General features: G+C 38.7%; 1 protein-coding gene across 1 annotated transcript in view; it reads left to right on the top strand.

The window, feature by feature from the left end:
- The window catches only part of NBAS (NBAS subunit of NRZ tethering complex), a 399,905-nt gene that overhangs the window by 97,321 nt on the left and 282,218 nt on the right, over positions 1–20,366 (top strand). The window contains 7 exon segments of the mRNA XM_017871408.1: positions 699–956; positions 1,677–1,802; positions 5,572–5,723; positions 6,298–6,438; positions 6,693–6,771; positions 12,297–12,401; positions 12,752–12,888. Of these exon segments, the coding sequence (XP_017726897.1) occupies positions 699–956; positions 1,677–1,802; positions 5,572–5,723; positions 6,298–6,438; positions 6,693–6,771; positions 12,297–12,401; positions 12,752–12,888 (998 nt within the window).

Genomic DNA, 20,366 nt, shown 5'->3' with positions numbered 1-20,366 from the left:
TTAGACATTTTATAAAGGGGTGAGGGAGAGCTATTCTTGGTAAAGCAAACGTAAGTACCTTTATGTTCATTCTCCGAGGAGATGAAAACAGATCATCAAATTATCAGGTACAAGACCTGATAATTATAAGTACAAGAGCATATTAATGACCTGTTATTAAAACAGGCTTTAGACTGGGCACAGTGGCTCACACCTCTAATCCCAGCACTTTGGGAGGCCAAGGCGGGTGGATCACTTAAGGTCAGGAATTCGTGACCAGCCTGACCAACATGGTGAAACCCTATCTCTAGTACAAATACAAAATTGGCTGGGTGTGGTGGTGGGTGTCTGTAATCCCAGCTACTCGGGAGGCTGAGGCAGGAGAATCATTTGAACCTGGGAGGCGGAGGTTGCAGTTGGCTGAGATCGCGCCACTGCATTCCAGCCTGGGTGACAAAGCAAGACTCCATCTCAAAGAAAAAAAAAAAAAAAACAGGCTTTAGTTTAGAAGATTTGGAGCTGATAATGTATGTGCATATTTTTGGAGCTGATGTATATAATGCTTGCTGTAAGGTTCCTTTGAGTTCCATTGTTAATCTTGATCACATAACTGATTTAATGAATCAAACCAGCTTAGATTTAGAAATTTTTTTTCATTAATTCTAAAAAGTTATTCTTCGTTCCTTACCATTAATTTCAAATCTCCTTTTCCTATTTAGTGTGAGATTAAACTTGCCCCCAAACGATCTCGTTTGGAGACTAGGGCTGGAGAAGAAGATGAAGGAGAAGAAGATTCTGATTCTGATCATGAAATATCTGCCAAGGCTCGCTACTTTGGTTATATCAAACAGGGCCTTTACTTGGTGACTGAAATGGAGCGATTTGCACCAGCACGGAAACGCCCACGAACCATTACTAAAAACTACCGCCTTGTGAGTTTGCGCTCCACGACACCGGAGGAACTTTATCAGAGGAAGGTGAGACAGTAGCGTACTACTCCCCAAGTTTGAAGTCATCAAGCTTTTCTTTTATTGGGAAAAAGTTAATTTTTTTAATAAAAGAGAAAATTTCAAGAGGGATGTTGGATCATTGACATGTTAAAAATAGCAGTTCTATAAAGCTTTTTAAAATAATGCTAATCTTTGTACCTAAGTAATCAAAATCAAAACCATGGATAAAAGTTGAATTCACTTAGACTGATTATCCACTTGGTGGCTTAACTCATTTCTTTGCTGCCCTTCATGTGGCCTTCAGCTCTCCCTTTATCTGTGTTTAAATCAGCTATCTACAGAGGGTGAAGGAAGAAATGCAGACTTGCTTTCTAGTCCAGGACTTGCTTGGGAAGCCGAGGTGACCAGCACTGTGTGTTTACATGATTTGTGCTGTTCTTGCAATGTCATGGTAGGAGCTCTGGACTAGAAGTCGGGTTGTTCCATGGTTGTCTTGGTTTTGCCATTGTTTTACTCTAAAATGAGAGCTTTGCACCTTTTATCTTTCATCTTTCTGTTAAAGTCCTGAAAGAAACACGAGATCCTTCTGCTCCTCAATATGTCTGTGAGCTTCTCGTGCCACAGTGCACAGGAATTAATGACATGCTGGATAGGTCCAAGGGATTATCATCATTCATTGTATCATCATCGGGACCCTGTGGATAATTCAGTCATGTAACATTCCTGTCTTCGTGTTTTTATCTGAAGATTGAAAGTGAAGAGTATGAGGAAGCCTTGTCCTTGGCTCATACCTATGGCCTGGATACTGACCTCGTATATCAGAGGCAGTGGAGGAAGTCAGTGGTCAACGTTGCTTCAATTCAGAATTATTTGGTATGTGTAAATATTTTGGAATGTGGTAAAATGTATATTCATATAGTATCTTTTGTTTATAGGGCTTCATTTTAGAGAACTTTACATTGCTGACTTTTCTGTAATACAGTCAATGAAGTACAATTTTCTCATCTGGAAAAACGGTTTTTTTGTTAGATTTTATTGCCCCTGCAACTGGACTTTGATGCTGAATACATGTGAACAAATATTCACCGATAAACCAGCTGACTACGTGGTTTTGGCCTAACGTTTTCTTTCCTGTACCACAATCACTTCTCTTTACCTGCATTAGTCAAGAGCTAGTCAGGTGCCAGAAACCACACAGTAATTTAAACCGGGAAATTTACAATATGCAGAATTATTTTCTAGTAACCAGAAGTGAACTATAAAGGATGTGAAGAGAACGCCAAGCAATACCCTAGGGCTGAAGGGACGTATCCATGGAGGGAATGAACTTGGAAGGGAAGCCCCTCCCCTAGGCTGGGATTCAGACCCATTGGACCAGGAGTGGTTGCAGCATGTGGGATGGAAGAGAAGTTCTCTGGGTTGCCTTGAGCCAGGGCTGGTCCGCAGTTGCCAGGGTTGGCAGTCGGGGAGATACGGGATGGATAGGAAAGCTGGACGCCTGCTTCTGGGGGGCCAGTGAGCTGAGGATGGGGGCCAGAAGACCCCAGGGACTATCCAGCAGGAAACCCCTACCAGCATGCATGTGGCTCAAGGCTGGTAGATAATTAAGGAATCATGGCCAAGACTGGCAAGAAAAAACTGTCTACTCCTATAGGCAGCCTTATTGTGGCTTCCAGTCTGGGAAGCTTCTCTCTTTGGTGCGTGGGAGATTCACTGGAAAACAATCTGCCCACGAGAGTGCCACTGAAACTCAGTGGGAGGGTGTTAACAGAGGGAGGAAGCGGGGAAGTAAGTGCCACTTGATGTCCCACACATGCCTTGTTGGTGGCCAAGCCATAGGAGCAAGAAGAAAAGAACCAAAGCACATCAGGACTAGAAAGCAGAGCCTCTTCTTTTGCAGTGGCCCTCCAGCACCCAGAGCTTAATATTGTGTCAACTGCAAATGAGATATGCTCTCACAGAGCTGGCTTTGAGGGGAAATTTGGAGCTGAGAGGCAATAAATAGGTAACATATATGAAAACTGCCAAATACGCCTGTTTAAAACTTAAGTCTCAAAATGGGATACTTCCTGTTACCTGCCTCCCGTAGTTAAGATTAATATGCAGTCTTGTCTCAATTAGTTTTAGCCGCTGCAACAAAAATATCAGACTATGTGATTTCAACAGCAGAAATTTATTTCTCACAGTTCTAGAAGCTGGGAAGTGCAAAATCAAGGTGTTGACCAATTTCATTCCTGGTGAGAGCACTCTCCTGGGTTGCAGGTGGATTTCTTTCTTGCTGTGTCCTTATATGGCAGAGAGCAGAGAGAGAGGCAGCAAGCTGTCTCCTGCCTCCTCTTGTGAGGACACCAGTCCTGTCATGGGGCCTCCACTCTCATGACCTGATTGCTTTCTGAAGGTCTCATTTCCAAACATCATCACTCTGGAAATTAGTTTTTCAACATGTGAATTTTGGAGGACACATTGATTTCATAGCAAGCCTGTATGTTTTAACCTTTGGCATCTTTGTAAGAAAGACTTATAGTTAGACTCATGGCATACTTTAAAAATGTTGGGACTTCTGATCCTAACATGTAGAAAGGAAAATACCTTTACACTGTGGAAGATTGTGGGAAACACTGGGAAAATTTCATGATGATTATTTCCCTAAAAGTTTTGTACATTAGTAATTAAAAGTAAAAATATAACATGAAAAAGTTGTATGGAAGAAGATGATGCATCAGCCAAACAGGATGATAAACTTAACATTAATACAAGCAAGATATCAGAGGTGAAAGAGCATGAGAGGTAATGAAATGGAAGAAGACAAAGTTACGTGTATTTTCTTTAGAAAATCAAAACACTAATTCTGTATTATTTTTCTTTCTTGTTTTGTAATCTAAGACAATGAGCTCATGAGTTCATGTATATCTTTTTCTGGGATGCAGTAAAGGACAGTTTTTATCTCTGAAGGAGTTGAGGGATGTTAAGAGAGACAAAACAAGTACTTTTCTGGGGAGGGGAATATTTTGTTTAGTTAAATAAATAGCCAGTTAAGAGCAAGAGCACTACGCTGGGGACTGCGAAGGAGTACAGGACAGGCATAAATGTGACTTCTGCTCATAGGGAGCGTATTTTTTTTTTGAGATGGAGTTTCACTCTTTTTGCCCAGGCTGGAGTGCAACGGTGCTATCTCCGCTCACTGCAACTTCCGCCTCCCTGGTTCAAGTGATTCTCCTACTTCAGCCTCCCGAGTAGCTTGGGACTGCAGGCACACGATACCACACCTGGCTAATTTTTGTATTTTTAGTAGAGATAGAAGTTCACCATATTGAATATAACTGACCATATAAATAGATTTCAGATAAAACTCCAGAAACCCAGTGAAGGTAGTGATTATTATTATAGATCTGGTAGTGATGGAAGGCTTTATATAGTGAAGATGTTAGGAGCAGGGATTTGGAAGGATTTAAAGTAGACCTTCTTGAGTGAGAAGGAAGGAAGACATTCTTAACAGGACAGATGGTATGAACGAATGAAAAGACATTGAGCATGATTTATGAGGCCCGTGACTAAATCTGTTTTATTCACTGCTGTCTTTCCATGTCTACTTCAGTGCCTGGTATGCAGTAGGTGCCCAGTAAACATTTTGTGGATAAATGAGCTCTGTATATCAACCAGTTTGCTGGCACTGATATTTGACAATAGTGAACGTTGGGAAATATGATTAAAAATATATATTGATTTGGGTTCAGGAGGATGTGGAAAGCTTGTGATGACTTAGGCATTTATCTACTGTTGTGGATTTCTGACTGTGGAAGCACAGAGGAAGATGGTGTAGAGAGGATCGGAGTGGAAGGAAGGTAGGAAACCTTGCTCAGAGCAGGGGACTCCTGCAGTGTCCTGGATATTTTGTGTTGATGGTTTAGACTGGTATGGAGGCTGCAGCTGTGGCAAAGGGAAAGTGAATTAATAAGAGACATTTGAAGAAAGAACTGATGGGAGGCGATATATAAAGGATCCTAGGGAATGAGTCAAATATTAATTGAAATTTGTAACCATAATAGCTCTTTCTAGGAAGAGGGCAAGTCGGGGATTTTGAATGGAGTTGGAGGAAGCAGTTGGGAGGGAGGAATAGGACCTTGATCTTTCCAAAAAACAGCGTATCATGACTTTTTATGATTAAGTTATTCACACCCTGGGATACATTTCACGGTCAAATAAATACAAAACTTTGATGGGCTCATTTGTTAAAAGTTAAACATGCTTATTAATTATGGCAGAATGTATCTTCTCTTTCTGCCTTATTACCTACTCTATTATACAGCCACAGTGCAAACCAAAGGCAATTATAAAAGTTAGGAGAAAACATTTTATATTACCAAAAATGAGTCCTGAGCTTTCTGTTTCTGTATGCTCACACTCTAATGTAGCTCATTAGAGGAAGAAAGCAAGCAGGTAAACTCACACTCCCTGCATCCAGTTGTAATCACCATTAGGGAATTGGCTGCCTTTCTTTTGAGTTCCTCTAGCAGCTCCCTGTGGCCAAGGTCCTAAATAGCTGTAATACATTAGATATAGCTTTACAATTCTGAAGGCAGTTGTATTGTGTTGTGAGATGTCATGGATTCTTTAATTCCTCTGTTTCTTCTTTTATATCCAGAGTAAAATAAAGAAGCGATCCTGGGTTCTCCATGAGTGTTTGGAAAGAGTTCCTGAAAATGTGGATGCTGCGAAAGAACTGCTTCAGTATGGATTAAAAGGCACAGACCTGGAGGCTCTTTTAGCAATAGGGAAAGGAGCAGATGATGGCAGGTTGGTTATGGAAGGAATTGGATTCAAAGTAAAGGTGACTTTGTGAGAACTTTTGTACTGAGACATTGGACTGGGTAAACTTTTCTTTAAGTTATTCTGTACTGAAGCAGTTGCTTTTGATCAATACTTTCTTATCTGAAGTCATTGCTCATCAGGCATTTGGAACTTTTTAAAAAATATAAATATGAGAATATATCTGAGAAGTAAATAATTAAAATGAGACTGACATTATTACCATTTGAAGATCTTAAGAAGAAGTGATTCAAATAGCAAACTCTGGACATTTTCTGCATAGGCTGCTTTACCTTGAATGAATGTAACCCCACATCTCTTCCTAAATAGTTTTCATTTTCATGATTTTTAGATGTCTATTTGTGATAATGACTGATGACTTTTTGCCCATCTGTGGATATAATGAATGATCACTTTGTTTACAATGGCAAAAGTTTTTTTCAAATACTTCCTTCTGTTTTTGTGGAGATCAGTAATTAAATCAGTCAAAATAGGAGAAAGCTTTTCACAGCATGAAGTTTTTAAAAATGATGAAAATATATTTGTTCTTTTATACTTGCAGATTTACATTACCTGGTGAAGTAGACATTGACAATATCTCCTACGAAGAACTTTCACCACCTGATGAAGAGCCTGCCAAGAATAAAAAGGAGAAGGAGCTCAAGAAGAGACAAGAACTACTGAAATTAGTGAACTTTTCCAAGTAAATGATTTGTTACTGTTCATTTGATACTTTCTTTAAAATAGTCATTGCAGTGTGTTCCTTACTAGTGTAGTAATTAGTCCAAATTATTTCAGCAACTTAAATCAAATATACTTACTATTATCTTACCCTTGTGCTTTTCTGAACTGTTTCATGAGTTTTGGGCTCAGTGGAGTATTAATCATTTTCATTGTAACTCCTAGAGAAATAATTCTGTGTAAATATAAGTGGCCTAATATAGTTATTCAAAACAGGTTGACACTGGAACAAAAGGAACTTTGCCGTTGTAGAAGGAAATTATTAACCTACTTAGATCGACTTGCAACATATGAGGTAAGGAATAATTTTTATCGAACCAATTATGTTCATTTTATCTGTCATTATAAATGCTATGGCTGCCCTAATATCGGATATTCTTGGTCTTTAGAACTATTTCTCTGGGAAAAATTGATTTCTTATAGAAGCATGTTCTCTTATATACTAGTTTTGGTAAAAATGAGAGATTGCGAAAGCCAGAAGTTGTTTTGTTAGACAAGGGAATAGAAGTGCCTTAGCCATTTTAGTGCGTTTGTGTTTCTAGATTTATAATCTTTTTCATTTACTTTTATATTTTGATTTTAAGATAATGGCATATAACTTTTCCATACCAGATTTCAGTATATACTAGGTTTTAATGTGAATATTTCTGACTCATTTTATTTTAATGATTTTTTTTTTTTTGAGATGGGGTCTCACTCTGTTGCCCAGGCTGGAGTACAGTGGCATGATCTCAGCTCACTGCAACCTCCGCCTTTTGGGTTCAAGCGATTCTCATCCCTTAGCCTCCTGAGTAGCTGAAATTACAGGCGCATGCCACCAAACACGTCTAACTTTTGTGTTTTTTTAGAGACGGGGTTTTGCCACGTTGCCCAGTCTGGTTTTAAACTCCCGGACTCGAGCAATCCGCCTGCCTCGGCCTCGCAAAGTGCTAGGATTATAGGTGTGAGCCACTACGCCTGGCCTATTTTAATTATTTGTTAGTGGGTTGAATTTACGTGATTGACCTTTGATCCTAATTAGGGCTGAAGTTAGATATTTGAGCTTAAATACTTCACATTTGGGTCTTCAGGGACACAAACATAGATGTCCCCATCTTGGGCATTTCAGTAGCACTCTGTAGTTTAAGACCAACTTACATATTGTTAAAAGTGTAAGTGTAAGTCAGCCACATTTCAGTAAATATACGTAGGTTAGATTGCTTTCTTACATGACTCTTGTAGCTGAAGTTCTCCAGATTTTAAGGATTTTCATTTTAAAGTTTGACTTCACTTGGAGGTTACTTTCTTAGTCTGTGTTCTGCCTCCCTTTTGTGTGTGTGCCCCTCGGCTCTTGGCACTGGCACACAGTAGGCACTGTATGTTACATCTGATAATGTGATGCTTGTCCCAAGAACATCTGACCATGCAGGCAAATGCAGAAGTCTTCGATTCCCTCATCCTGCTAATATAATTGAAATGTTTTTAAACAAAATACTGAAAGAGGGCTGTGGTTATTAAAAAAAATTGGTAATGACTATATCATTACCATTTATCATTGCAAACAAGTTACGAAACATTCTTAGTAGTTTCATTTATAGATACAGTTAGTTTGGCTGTTGGATGATCACATTACTTTAAAACACATCATGTTGATATGCCTGAGTTCTGTGATGTTTTGAGGTAATATATTAAAGCCAGTTGTGAATTGCAGAAGTCTGTACAGATACAATTATTTTCATACTTAGCCCTAGTTTCTCTAATGATATCTTTTTTAAAAAGTGCCTAAAATGTTCAGTTTGACTATCCAGTTACTTTTTTTCACTATTTTTTATTTTTTAATTGCTATTCCCTATATGACAGTAGTAAGTATATTTATTATTATACTGTAACAGTAACATTTAAAGTATTTGTTGAGCTTACTGTTTTTAGAGAATTCAGCAAAATTCTTGAAAAGTAGGTGAATTTGATGAATTTCACTGTTAAAATTTAGTAATGAAAATATTCAGATATAATAGCTAACTATTAGATAGTAGTAGAGATAGGCATTGCATTTTAATCACAGGACATGGCTTCTTTTATTAATACTGTGATAAATGAGATAAAAATGAATTCATTTAAATTTGACATGAGTGCCTCCTCAATGCAAGATACTGTGCCATTGCGAGAGGTAGAGAAAGGAACAAGGAATGGTCTTCATGGAGTTCACATTGTATAGGCATTAAATGCTGATAAGAAAGGTATGGAGAATTGATGAGGGAACATAATGAAGAAAAATGTCAAATTCTTCCTGGGGATGTCTGAGACGACTCCACATAGGAAGTAATAGCTAGCCTTTCACAAAAGGAAGGCAGATTTCAGGGGCTAGGGAGGACCATGAGGGGGACGTTAGAATGGAGTCTCCTTACAGTTAGAGATTTGTCTTGTTTGCTGCTGTGTCTCTGAGCTCTGAATGGTTCCTGGCTCATTGAAGGGTTCAGTAAATATTTGTTGCAAGAACCAGTAGGTAGGAGAATACCCTTAAGAAATACCAACACATTCTTTTGAGCACTTAACTATTTGTCAGCCGTTGTCTTATGAGATGGGTACTATCAGCTTCTCAGTTTTATGGATATGAAAACTGAGGCTTAGAGAAGGTAAGTAATTTGTCCAAATAAATAAGAAGCAAGGATTTGTAATCAGGTCTCTCTGGTGGGTAGCCCATGCTGATAATCAGTGTGCCGTGTAATGGCCCAGTGGCATGAAAGCAAGTGTCATGCTGTTGAGTAAGTAAGCTAGTCTGGGTACAGGATGGGGAATGTGAGGGGTGGCACAGAACAAAGGTGGGAAGTATGGTTAGAATAGTTTGTGGTCATGTTTGGAAGGGCCTCCTGCCATGTAAGTAGTTGAATTGAATTTTTGTCAGAGGCTGGGCGTGTTTAGGAAAGAACAAAAAGGAGAGGAGAGGAGACTGTGGCTGTGGGCCACCCTTTGAAGAAGTTTTACCGTGAAGAGGGGCAGAGAAGATGGTGGTATCTATAGCAGGTGTTTAGAATAGAAGGAAGAAGTATTGTTTTTATATTACTGGGAATGAATAGTAGAGGGTGAGGAGGACTTTATGGAACAAAAGAAAGAGAGGATACTTGCTTGGTTATAGAAGTGGAGTAGAAATGGGATCCAGGGCATCGGTGGGATTTTGAGGCTTTTTAGGAGCAGAGATACGTTTTTTTCTGCTGTAACTGGAAGGAAGGAAAATCTTATTACAGATACAAGTAGCTTTGTAGTTTTGGTGAGTTGGAAAAATGAGGAATTTCTCATCTAATAGTGTCCACAAAAGGCGAGGTTTTCAGCTGAGAACAGGGGCTGAGGAATAGGGTGTTGGAAGTCTGGAAAGAATGACAGTTGTGGAAAAGTTCCTAACAGAGACTAGGAAATAAAACTTCTTCGGGAAATGTAGTAGCGTTGATGAGCAGCACTAATTATCTGTTTGAATCGTGTTGCCTTGAATTTATCAATTTTTTAGCTTTTTATTATAAAAAACTTCAGTCACTCAAAGTAGTATAGAGAAGAGTGGTGTGATGAGCCCGATGTGCCCATTGCTCAGCACCAACCATTTTCAGCATGCACCAGTTGTATGTGTCTTTTACTCTCCATTTTTCTACTCTTGCCTTCCCCTTTTCACTGAATATTTTAAAGCAAAGCCCATATATCTTATTTCACTCTTAAATATTTAGGTATGTATGTCTAAGAAGGACTTAAAAAACTGGAACCACAATGATATGATTATTTCTAACAAAAGTAGTAGTAATTCCCTAATAACATCTGATACTCACTTTGTCTTCAGATTTTCCTGGTGCTTTTTTTTTTTTTTTTTTTTTTGCATTGGTTCATTTGAATGAGGATCCAAGCAAGGTTGAGGTTTTGAAATTAAAATGGGAACTGTCAGCTTGGTTTCGTGACTTATCTTCAGTGACTTCATAGCTTGTGTTCAGGGATCATAGCTGGGTTTGACTGGTTAGGGGATGATTTGCTGGATGAGTGCAATAAAGGGAAAGAGGCCAGGGATTAAGAAGCCCTTTTATAGCTGTGGACCAGGCACTTTAAGCTGATTAGAAGGAATGAGGGACTTTGAGGGGAAATGGAAAGTGAACAAAGAAGTAGAGTGAGTGGAAGCCTCTGTGAGGTTGAGGAGTAGTTGAAATGCTACTTAGTGTGTGAGTAGGAAGATTAGGCATGGTAATCAGAGTCGGGGCTAGACATTGAAGTGTTTCACACAGTGTCTTTTGATGATGATAGACATCCAGGGTTTTGTGACAGGATGTGTAACTGATATGAAATAGAGGAAATAATTGTCATGCATGAGGAGTCAAGGAACTGAGAGCTTTTTTTGTGAAACAGGGTCTTGCTGTGTTGCCCAGGCTGGAGTGTAGTGGCACAATGATAGGTCACTGCACTCTTGACTTCCTGGGCTCAAGCTGTTCTCCCATCTCAGTCTCCCAGGTAGCTGGGACTACAGATACATGGCACCATGCCCAGCTAATTTTTTTTTTTTTTTTTGTAGAGGTGAGGTCTTGCCATCTTGCCCAGGCTGTTCTCAAACTCTTGGGCTCAAGCGATCCTCCCACTTCAGCCTGCCAAAGTGTTGGGATTACAGGCGTGAGCCACCGCGCCTGGCTAGAACATTTGTGAAATACTTTTCTTCTTTTGGTTTCCATGAGTATGCATTAAATTCTTTTTCTCTTTACTTCTCTGACTGTTCCTCCATCTACTTTTCAGATGCAGGTTCCCTTTTCCTTGTTCATTCTTTAAATAATGTTGTTCCTCAGGCTCTTTCAAACTCATTCTGTTTAATCTCCCTTGGAATAATACTTCCGTATTAATAACCCTGTGCCATATATCTCTAACCCACATTTTAGTCCAGAACTCCTGACCTGTGTATTCACCTGCTCACTGTGTAGCTCCTTTTAGACATGCCGTAGTTGCCAACTTAACCCATCTGCAAGTGAACTTCTCAGCTCTCCTTCCTTCCTCCTCCCTCCTTCACCTCCTCCACATCTCCTCATTCTTCTCTTTCCTGTCTCTGTAAATTAATTCAGTCAACAAATATTTATTGACTATTTATAAATGTGGTCAGAAGAATACTGACAGACAGTGTGCTAGGAATCTGGGATTCAATATTAAACATAGCGGACATGAGCCCTAAGTCGTACTTTGTAGTGGGGACACCTACGCTTGCAATTCCAAGGCTAACTTCTCATTGTCTTTTATGTTTCAGCTTGTGGGCCACTTCTCTGTCCGCCCAGAACTAGTTGTGGCACCTTACTGAGTATTTCCCCTCACCTGTTCCTGGTCTTTCCTACTAGATTTTAAGCTACTTAGAGGGTGGGAAAAGTGTATTATTCATTGTATCACAGTGCCTGTCACAGTTCCCTTAGCACATGGTAGTGGCACTCAGTAAATATTTGTTGAATGAATGAATGGTTCAATCTGCATTTGACATAGGTCACCCTAGCAGTGGTAAAATTAAAGTTCACCTACAGAGGTTCAGGTGCTCATAATACATTATCATGCATAACTGTTGCTTATTTTTACCCAGTGGTTGATTTTAGTTGTCCTGATGTAATTAACTCAATTTTTACTGCCTATTTCATTTACTTCGGGATTAAAAAAAAATAACATTTATTAATATAGCACTTTTCAAAATAAAGGCAAGAATGCAAATGTGATACTTTAGTTGACAATTGATGGTTGGAATTAATTAATTCCGGCCTTATTTATTTAGGCAGGCAGAGTTGTAAAGGTTTTTCATATTTTCTTGTCACCCATATTTAAAAGCCTTTTCATTAAATCACTGTTTCCTCTCAGGAAATCCTAGGAGCGCCTCATGCATCTGAACAGAGATATGATGCTGAATTCTTTAAGAAATTCAGGAATCAGAATATTGTTCTCTCAGCTAGAACTTACGCTCAGGTAATTTGCTTTTGGTAAATAAAATAATTATGGTTATTAACACTCTCTAAATCTTTGAGCTGTGCAGTTAATGTTATTGTGTGCATATATTACATTTTCTTTTTTGTTTTAATATTAATAAGTGTAGGGAAAATTTTTAATTTAATATCCATCATTCTGAGTTTTAAAAATAAATAATTTTCATAGCCTTAGATTGAGAAACAGGATATAGGCTAGGAAAAACCAGGGTCATTTCAAAGTGCTTCATATCAGAGCTGCATGACAAAGTTAGTTTTTGAATGTTGTCATATAAAATCACTCCTTTATTTCCTAGATTTGCATTAGAAATTTACCCCTTGCCTTTTGTACAGGAAAGTAATGTACAAGCTCTAGAAATTCTGTTTACTTATCATGGCTCCGACCTGCTTCCTCATCGCCTTGCGATTCTTTCCAACTTTCCAGAGACGACTTCTCCACATAAATATTCTGTTTTGCTGCCCGAAGCTTGGTATGTGACTATGTTAACAGAATTTTACCTTCTTTCTATATATTGATAATTTTTTGTCATGCTGAACACCTTAAAATTAAAAAAAAAATTTTAATGTAATATATTTAAACTTTTTTCCTGATAAAAAATTAAGTTATTATAAATGGTCCTGAAGCCAAAGTGTTTCTAGCATAACAGGATTACCTTAACAAGCACAACTTTTTCCTTTTTTTTGAAAGCCTCCTGATTTTACTTCTTTGTATTTAGTACGTACTGTTTTCTGGTTAAGAACAGGTTTTAGGATAATATATGTCTGAGGTAGTTGTATCTTTTAGAAATTGAAGTGTGTTTTTGACAGTATTAGATGGGAAGACCCAGAAACCCAGGGATACTGCATCTACCTTTTCTTAGCAACCCTTTCTTCATAGGAAATACCACAGGCACAAAGACAAATGGGAAACTGAAATATTGCTTTAACCACTAGACTAATGCTCCTCCTCTCAGTTCACGGCAATTTGATAATTGGGTTGCAGCATGTGATATAGTGTCAAAGCCTGTGTTGGAACCATTGAGTCCCTATATTACCACCTGGTAGTCTTCCAGAGGCCAGAACATCTGTTCTTGAGAATAAAGGAGAGGGAGTACATTTGTCTCACTGATAACTCAAAAACAGGTAGGCCATTTGCCCCAGACCTGAATGGCCCCTGGGAGAAAACAGGAGGGCTGAGCATACTTTGCTTAGGTCAGTTACTGAACAGAGGCAGAAGACAAAAGAGAAAGATGACACATCCATTTGTGTGAACTTTTACCTGCGGTGAGCTAGCCCACTGGTAAGTGTGGCTCAATGGTTAACTACATGATTTATCTTTTCTGCATTTGAGTTACTCATTTTTAAAATGGGTTGACAGTCCCTGTCTTACTTACTCACTTTGCATATTTTTAGTAACACCAGAATTGATAATTATTATATCTGGGTGCTAACTATAGTATACTGTAAAGTACCCTGTAGTGCACTGTTAAGATAATTCTGACTGAAATCATTTTTACTAATTTCAGCTACTGGAAACTTACAGTGCTAAGAGATGGTATTCAAATTACGGGGATCATTTGGCTTCCTCATTCCTCCCTTGCTGCCTCCACTCAATATCCTATTTCTAGGCATGGGTATTAATGATGATGGTCGACATGTATAGAGTAATTACTATGTATTTGGCACTTATTTATTTCTGGTCTTCAAGTAATTTGGTATTATCCTGTTATTACAGAAAGCTGAGATTTACAGAAGTTTAGTAGCATGCTGAAATCTATATATGTGCAGCCAGAATTTGAACCTGTATTTAAAGTTGTAGATCAGTAAGCACTGAGAATATATTATAAACTCCTTAGTTTACATTAGTGTTAGTCCTTGAAAAGTAACTCTTTGTTTTGATAAAAATCAAGAAAAAGGACTGAGCATGGTGGCTCACTCCTTGTAATCCCAGCACTTTGGGAGGCCAAGTCTGGTGGACCACGAGGTCAGGAGATCAAGACCATTCTGGCTAACATGGTGAAACCCTGTCTCTACTAAAAATATTAAAAATTAGCCAGGCGTGGTGGCGGGTGCCTGTAGTCCCAGCTACTCAGGAGACTGAGGCAGGAGAATGGTGTGAACCCAGGAGGCAGAGGTTGCAGTTAGCCGAGATCATGCCACTGTACTCCAGCCTGGGCAACAGAGCGAGATTCCATCTAAAAGAAAAAAAGAAGAAGAAAAAGAAAAGCTCAGGATGCTTTTTTCATTTTCAAATAATTTTAGATCTGTATAGTGAGGGATAATGTAAATGATATTTTATAAATATATTTTATGCATGTTTTCAGTATATAATTATATCTGTTGTTCTCTGCCTCCTTGCAGAATGAATCTAATCTGAATGGAAATTACCTTTCCTACTGTAAATTGTTAGTATAGAGAAAAGGGCTACTGTCTCTTAACGGTTTTTTTAAAGGCAGTTTCTCCTTAGATTTGGATACATTCGTCTAGGCCATACCACCCTGAAGGGGCTCCCCCATCTCCTCAGATTTGGATGCATTTATTGTCAGTGTTTTCTGATGATTGCTTAGATAAGCATTTGATTTTAAACTGAAATTTGAAAGTTGGTTTGCAAAAGAGTTGCACAGTAGCCAGTGCCACACTATCTTTGAATACCCTGTGGTTCCTTTATGGGGCCTGCCACAAGAACCAGTTTAAATTGTTATCAATAGTTTAGTCATACCCTATTGCAGCAGGGTATGATGAAAAGAATATAATGTTATTTTGAATCATTGTTTGGGGATATGTTGTTTAGACAAACTTTGAAGAGACTGATTTCTTATGAGTTCTTAAGTTATGCTCATTTTAAACACATTTGGAAAATAGTTTTTTAAAATTAACCTTTATTCTCAAGAAAGTCTTTCACACTATTTTATTTCTATAGTAGTAAATAGAATGAACAATAGATTACAATAATATCTCTGTCCTTTCATAATTTACGTTTATATTTGTTTTTGTTGCCACAGAGAAATACCTGAGGCTGGGTAATTTATAGAGAGAGAAGGTTTAATTGGCTCACAGTTGCGCAGACTACAAGAAGCATAGCGCTGGCATCTGCTTCTGGTGAGAGCCTCAGGAAATTTCCAGTCATGGCAGAAGGTGAAGGGGCAGCAGGCGCCCTCACCTGGTGAGAGGGAAGCAAGAGAGAGAAGGGGGAGGTCCCAGACTCTTAACCAGAACTAACTGAGTGAGAACTCACTCATCACCAAGGGGATGGTGCTGAACCACTAATGAGAAATCTGCCCTCATATCCAGTTGCCCCCCACCCAAACCCCATCTCCAGCATTGGGAATCACATTTGAGTGTGAGATTTGGAAGGAACAAACATCTAAACCATACCATAGTTACTGCAAAGTAAAAGCACAGTTGTGCTTCAGGCAGAACCTCTTCTATGAGGATTTCTGTAAGTTACTCCTTTCCCTATACTCTCGTAATTCTTTATTTTCGTAGTGTGACACCTTTTACATTGTGTTTTAGTCATACTTATTTCTGCCTTTGTCCCTCATTTCCTTCTCTAATAAATACCAGACTAACTCTTAAAGACAGAGACCATCTCTTCCTTATGTTCAGATCCTGGTTAGGGTGGCGCTTGTATAGTGAGTATACTGAAAATGTTTGCTGACTGCATAAATTAGGTCCTCTTGTGTCATTTAAAAAAGAGGTTTTGAAGTATCCTGCAGGGAGTGCAGATGGACTTTCACTTGCTAACCTGGAAGAAGCCGAGGTCTGTGTTTACCGAAGTCCTGAAGGGTTCAACTGCTGTTTCAACCCATCGTTAAGGACGGAACTCTCTTATTCTAATTGAAGCTTTACCCTAAATGACAAGTAGAGCAGTAAGATATAGAAATTATTTCCATCGTGAGGGTTCTTTGAATACTTGATATTCATTTTCAAATGACTTGGAAGCATTAGTTCAGATGAGCAGTGTCCTGTTTGTTGGTGCGTGAGTGCTTTCCTCCATTTTCCACGCGCCATTGGCTGGGCACCTCAAACGTGCCTGGAGCTGTGGTAGGGACTGAGGATGAGTAGAGCATAGCTCCTCTTCAGCAGGAGTGATCAGGGATGCTTTACAAAGCAGTAGCACTTCCTGTTACAGCATCATGCTGTCAAACGAGGAAGAAAGAAAAGTTAAACATACCCTAAATAAGTAATTGCAGTTCATTCTGCTCTTTTCTTTTTTCTCCTCAGTAGCAATGCTGAAAACTAATAAAATGACCTTGACATTCCCTGACTGTCTTGGATGGCTGTTAGCTTTCCATGTGTGTGCCTTATTCTTCTATGAGAGTGTGCATTGCTCAGTGGCTCAGCCTGTTTCATTCTGCTCTTTTCTTTAACTCCTCCACTTATATTTTGCAAGTAATAATGACTTTTTAATAATCTGTTGAATTGATTTCAAGTCAATTAGTGACTTGAATTGAAACAAGTCACTAGACTCTACGTGTGTGGCTCCCCAAATGCCTGTCTCGCTGTGCAGTCTTCAGCCAGCTGTTAGGAGGATTGCTTAGAGCCCCCTGCGCTCTCCACTCCTGCCACACAGGCCTCTGACTGTTCCTTGACCTTGCCAAGCCCGCTCCTGCCCTGGGTCTTTTTAATTTAGTGTGCCCTTCTCCTGTGTCATCCTGTGACTGGGTCTCTTACTTTATTCTGAATCTGTACTCAACTTAATCTCTTCATAAAGGTCTTCCCTGACCACATTTTTCATTATAAGCTTCACTTTGCCCTCGCTTTCTGCCTATACTCTGTTTCTTTTCATAGTACTTACTCCTAATATGTTACATGGTTATTTGTCTGCTCTACTCTATCTGATCTTCCTTGGCCTTCCTATTTAAAAATTTATTTAAAATTCTACTCTCATTTTAAATCTTCCTTCTCTGCTTTATTTTCTTCCTAGCATTTATTATATAGTAATCTAATTAATTTGTGTTTTACTTATTTATCTTATTTATTGTCTGTTTCCCCTTCTGAAGTAGCAGCTCCAGTGGACAGCGATTTTGTGTGTTTTGTTTCCATCCTTATCTCCTGCAGTTAGAATATTGCCTGGAATGTTGTAGGTACTCATTAAATACTTGTTGAATGAATGCATAAATGAATGGGTAAATGTAAGATCCATAAAGAAGGACTTTGCCTCTTGCTCATGAATGTAGCTGCAGTACTAAGAACAGTGCCTAGTACAAACCAGTAGCTCAGGAAGTATTTTTTTGAATGAATGAGTGACTTAGGGACCATGAATTAAGTACATAGAAGGGTAGATAGAATTTTAGATTTTAGAGTTCAAGCTATATTAAATTTTGCAAAACAATAGTAGGTTATGCCAAGTTGACTTATTGCCTGCTCTGTTTTGAGATCCCACTGGCAGAACTTTTGCCTTGACATTTAACCAACATTTGATTAACCACTTTCGATTCAAACACATTTTATGATTATGAAAGCTGGGAAACTTCTAAATTATGTGCTATTTTTGTATTTTATATTGTCAGTCTTAAATCATCATGTGTATTTGACATTGATGAAATGTGAGCAAGTTTTATAAAGCTTTGAAATTACATTTGCTGTGACAGGTGATGCATCTTTTTATAGCCACCTATTCTGAGTTTGTAACTGTTATAAAATGTTTTCATTTGATATTCTAGTTGGCTGTTTTAAAGTACAAAGGTGACATTTCTTACAGTCTTTGTTAGCTTCCACAACTTGAGATAATAGAGATTTTCTGTTAGAAGAAACATTTTGTCAGTGGGGTATGTTTTGGTGCCTATAGCATATTTCAGAAAGATTATTTAGATTTTCATTTTGCTCTTTTCTATTTAAAATATTTCCTGAGTGACCAATACAATTTGGTTAAAAGATTGTATTGTGAGCAGTTGTCTGTTGAAATAGTGTAGCGTAGGAGTAAGAGCATTGACTATCTAGCTGCCTAGGTTTGTGATCTTGGGTTTCTTAACTGCATTGCAGTCTTCTCACTTGTAAAATGGATATGCTCATAGCACTTACTTCATAGTGTTGTGAGAATGATTAATGAGTTAATGTATGTCAACTACTGAGGAAAGTGCTTGGCACCAACTAAGTGTTACTTTAGTGTTAGCAATTATTATTACTACGGAATCCCATGCTGAAGACTTGGCCTTATGTGCTTATATACTTCATATACTTATTGCTTTAAGCTTCTTACTGGAATATGTATACAGAACAGTTGCAAAGGTAACACAGATAATTCTTAAATACTATTCACCTAGTTTTTTTTTTTTTTTTTTTTTCTTCTTATATGACCACAGCATATTTGTCAGAATTAGAAATTAGCACTGGAATAGTCCGTTCTGCTGTAATGTGACACATGAATTCCTAAAAGTCACTGCATGATACAGAATTATTTAGTGAAAACCACAGGGCATACGAGAAGAAGGGGATTAATGGTATAGTACTCAAGAAGTTTGCTCACTGGAAAATTTTTAGTAACCTAACGAAAATTGTAGCATAGGCTGGGTGCGGTGGCTCATGCCTGTAATCCCAGCACTTTGCGAGGCCAAGGTGGGCAGATCACCTGAGGTCAGGAGTTTGAGACCAGCCTGGCCAACATGATGAAACCCCATCTCTACTAAAAATGCAAAAATTAGCCGGGTGTGGTGGCACACACCTGTAATCCCAGCTACTCAGGAGGCTGAGACAGAATCGCTTGAACCCATGAGGCAGAGGTTGCAGTGAGTCTAGATCATGCACTGCACTCCAACCTGATGACAGAGTGAGACTCTGTCTCAAAAAAAAAAAAAAAAAAAAAATTGCGGCATAGTTTTACGTGTGTTGAATGGTTAAGAAATACTTACATACTAAAATATGGCCCTTTACCTTGAAAAATACCTGGATAAGACCTTGTTTATGGAAGCTGGGTATCAGAAGAGTTGCAGTTTGTGAGCTACTGGGAAGTGGAGAAAGGAGGGTGATCAGAAATCTGATGGAGAGTTGTAACACTAGCTGTGGATGGGAGTTGCTTCTCACACACTTGGTGAACTGAAATAGCTGGTAGATGTTTGAGGAATGTACATGCACACGGAATCCAGCGTGCCTTGGTTCAGCAGGGGGCAGTTTTCCATGTTCACCTGATGCTTCTGAAAGATGAAATTGTGCATCAGTAAATAGGAAATTTGTGTTACACTTAAGTTGTTTCCTAATATATCCATTCATTGGAACAAATTTGCATTTTAAAACATTATAGCAGAACTGACTGTACAGTACTGTGAGCTAACTACAGATTTATTTGGATTTAACAGTTTTTTTTTTTTTTTAAACTAATATCCTTTTTCTGTTTGAGGATACAGTCCAGGATACCACACTGCATACAGACTTCATTTACTTTCAATATCTGGAAATAAACTCTTGTTTTACCATATCTGTTCATTAAGAAATCCTTTGACAATTGTATGTTTTCTGAACAATGAGAATTGATACTCATTTATATTCCTAGATTATCTCCAGAATCAATAAGAAAATATTGAATTATAGTTAGTATATTTGAAATATTGCAGTATTTAAAATATTTTATAGTGTAAGTGGAAAAACTCTGTTGATGGAATCTCTGTTGATTCTTCTTGCCCTCTTAGAAAAGCTGTTACTAGGCTGCGTGCGGTGGCTCACGCCTGTAATCCCAGCACTTTGGGAGGCTGAGGCGAGTGGATCATAAGGTCAAGAGATCGAGACCATCCTAGCCAACATGGTGAAACCCTGTCTCTACTAAAAATACAAATATTGGCCGGGCGTGGTGGCTCAAGCCTGTAATCCCAGCACTTTAGGAGTCCAAGATGGGCGGATCACGAGGTCAGGAGATCGAGACCATCCTGGCTAACACAGTGAAACCCCGTCTCTACTAAAAAAATACAAAAAAACTAACCGGGCGTGGTGGCGGGCGCCTGTAGTCCAAGCTACTTGGGAGGCTGAGACAGGAGAA

The sequence above is a fragment of the Rhinopithecus bieti genome, unplaced genomic scaffold (assembly GCF_001698545.2).
Source record: "Rhinopithecus bieti isolate Rb0 unplaced genomic scaffold, ASM169854v2 scaffold_4781, whole genome shotgun sequence".
NCBI classification, from domain to species: Eukaryota; Metazoa; Chordata; class Mammalia; order Primates; family Cercopithecidae; genus Rhinopithecus; species Rhinopithecus bieti.
Note: the sequence above shows the minus strand (reverse complement) of the source record. Positions and strands in the feature narration are given on the sequence as shown.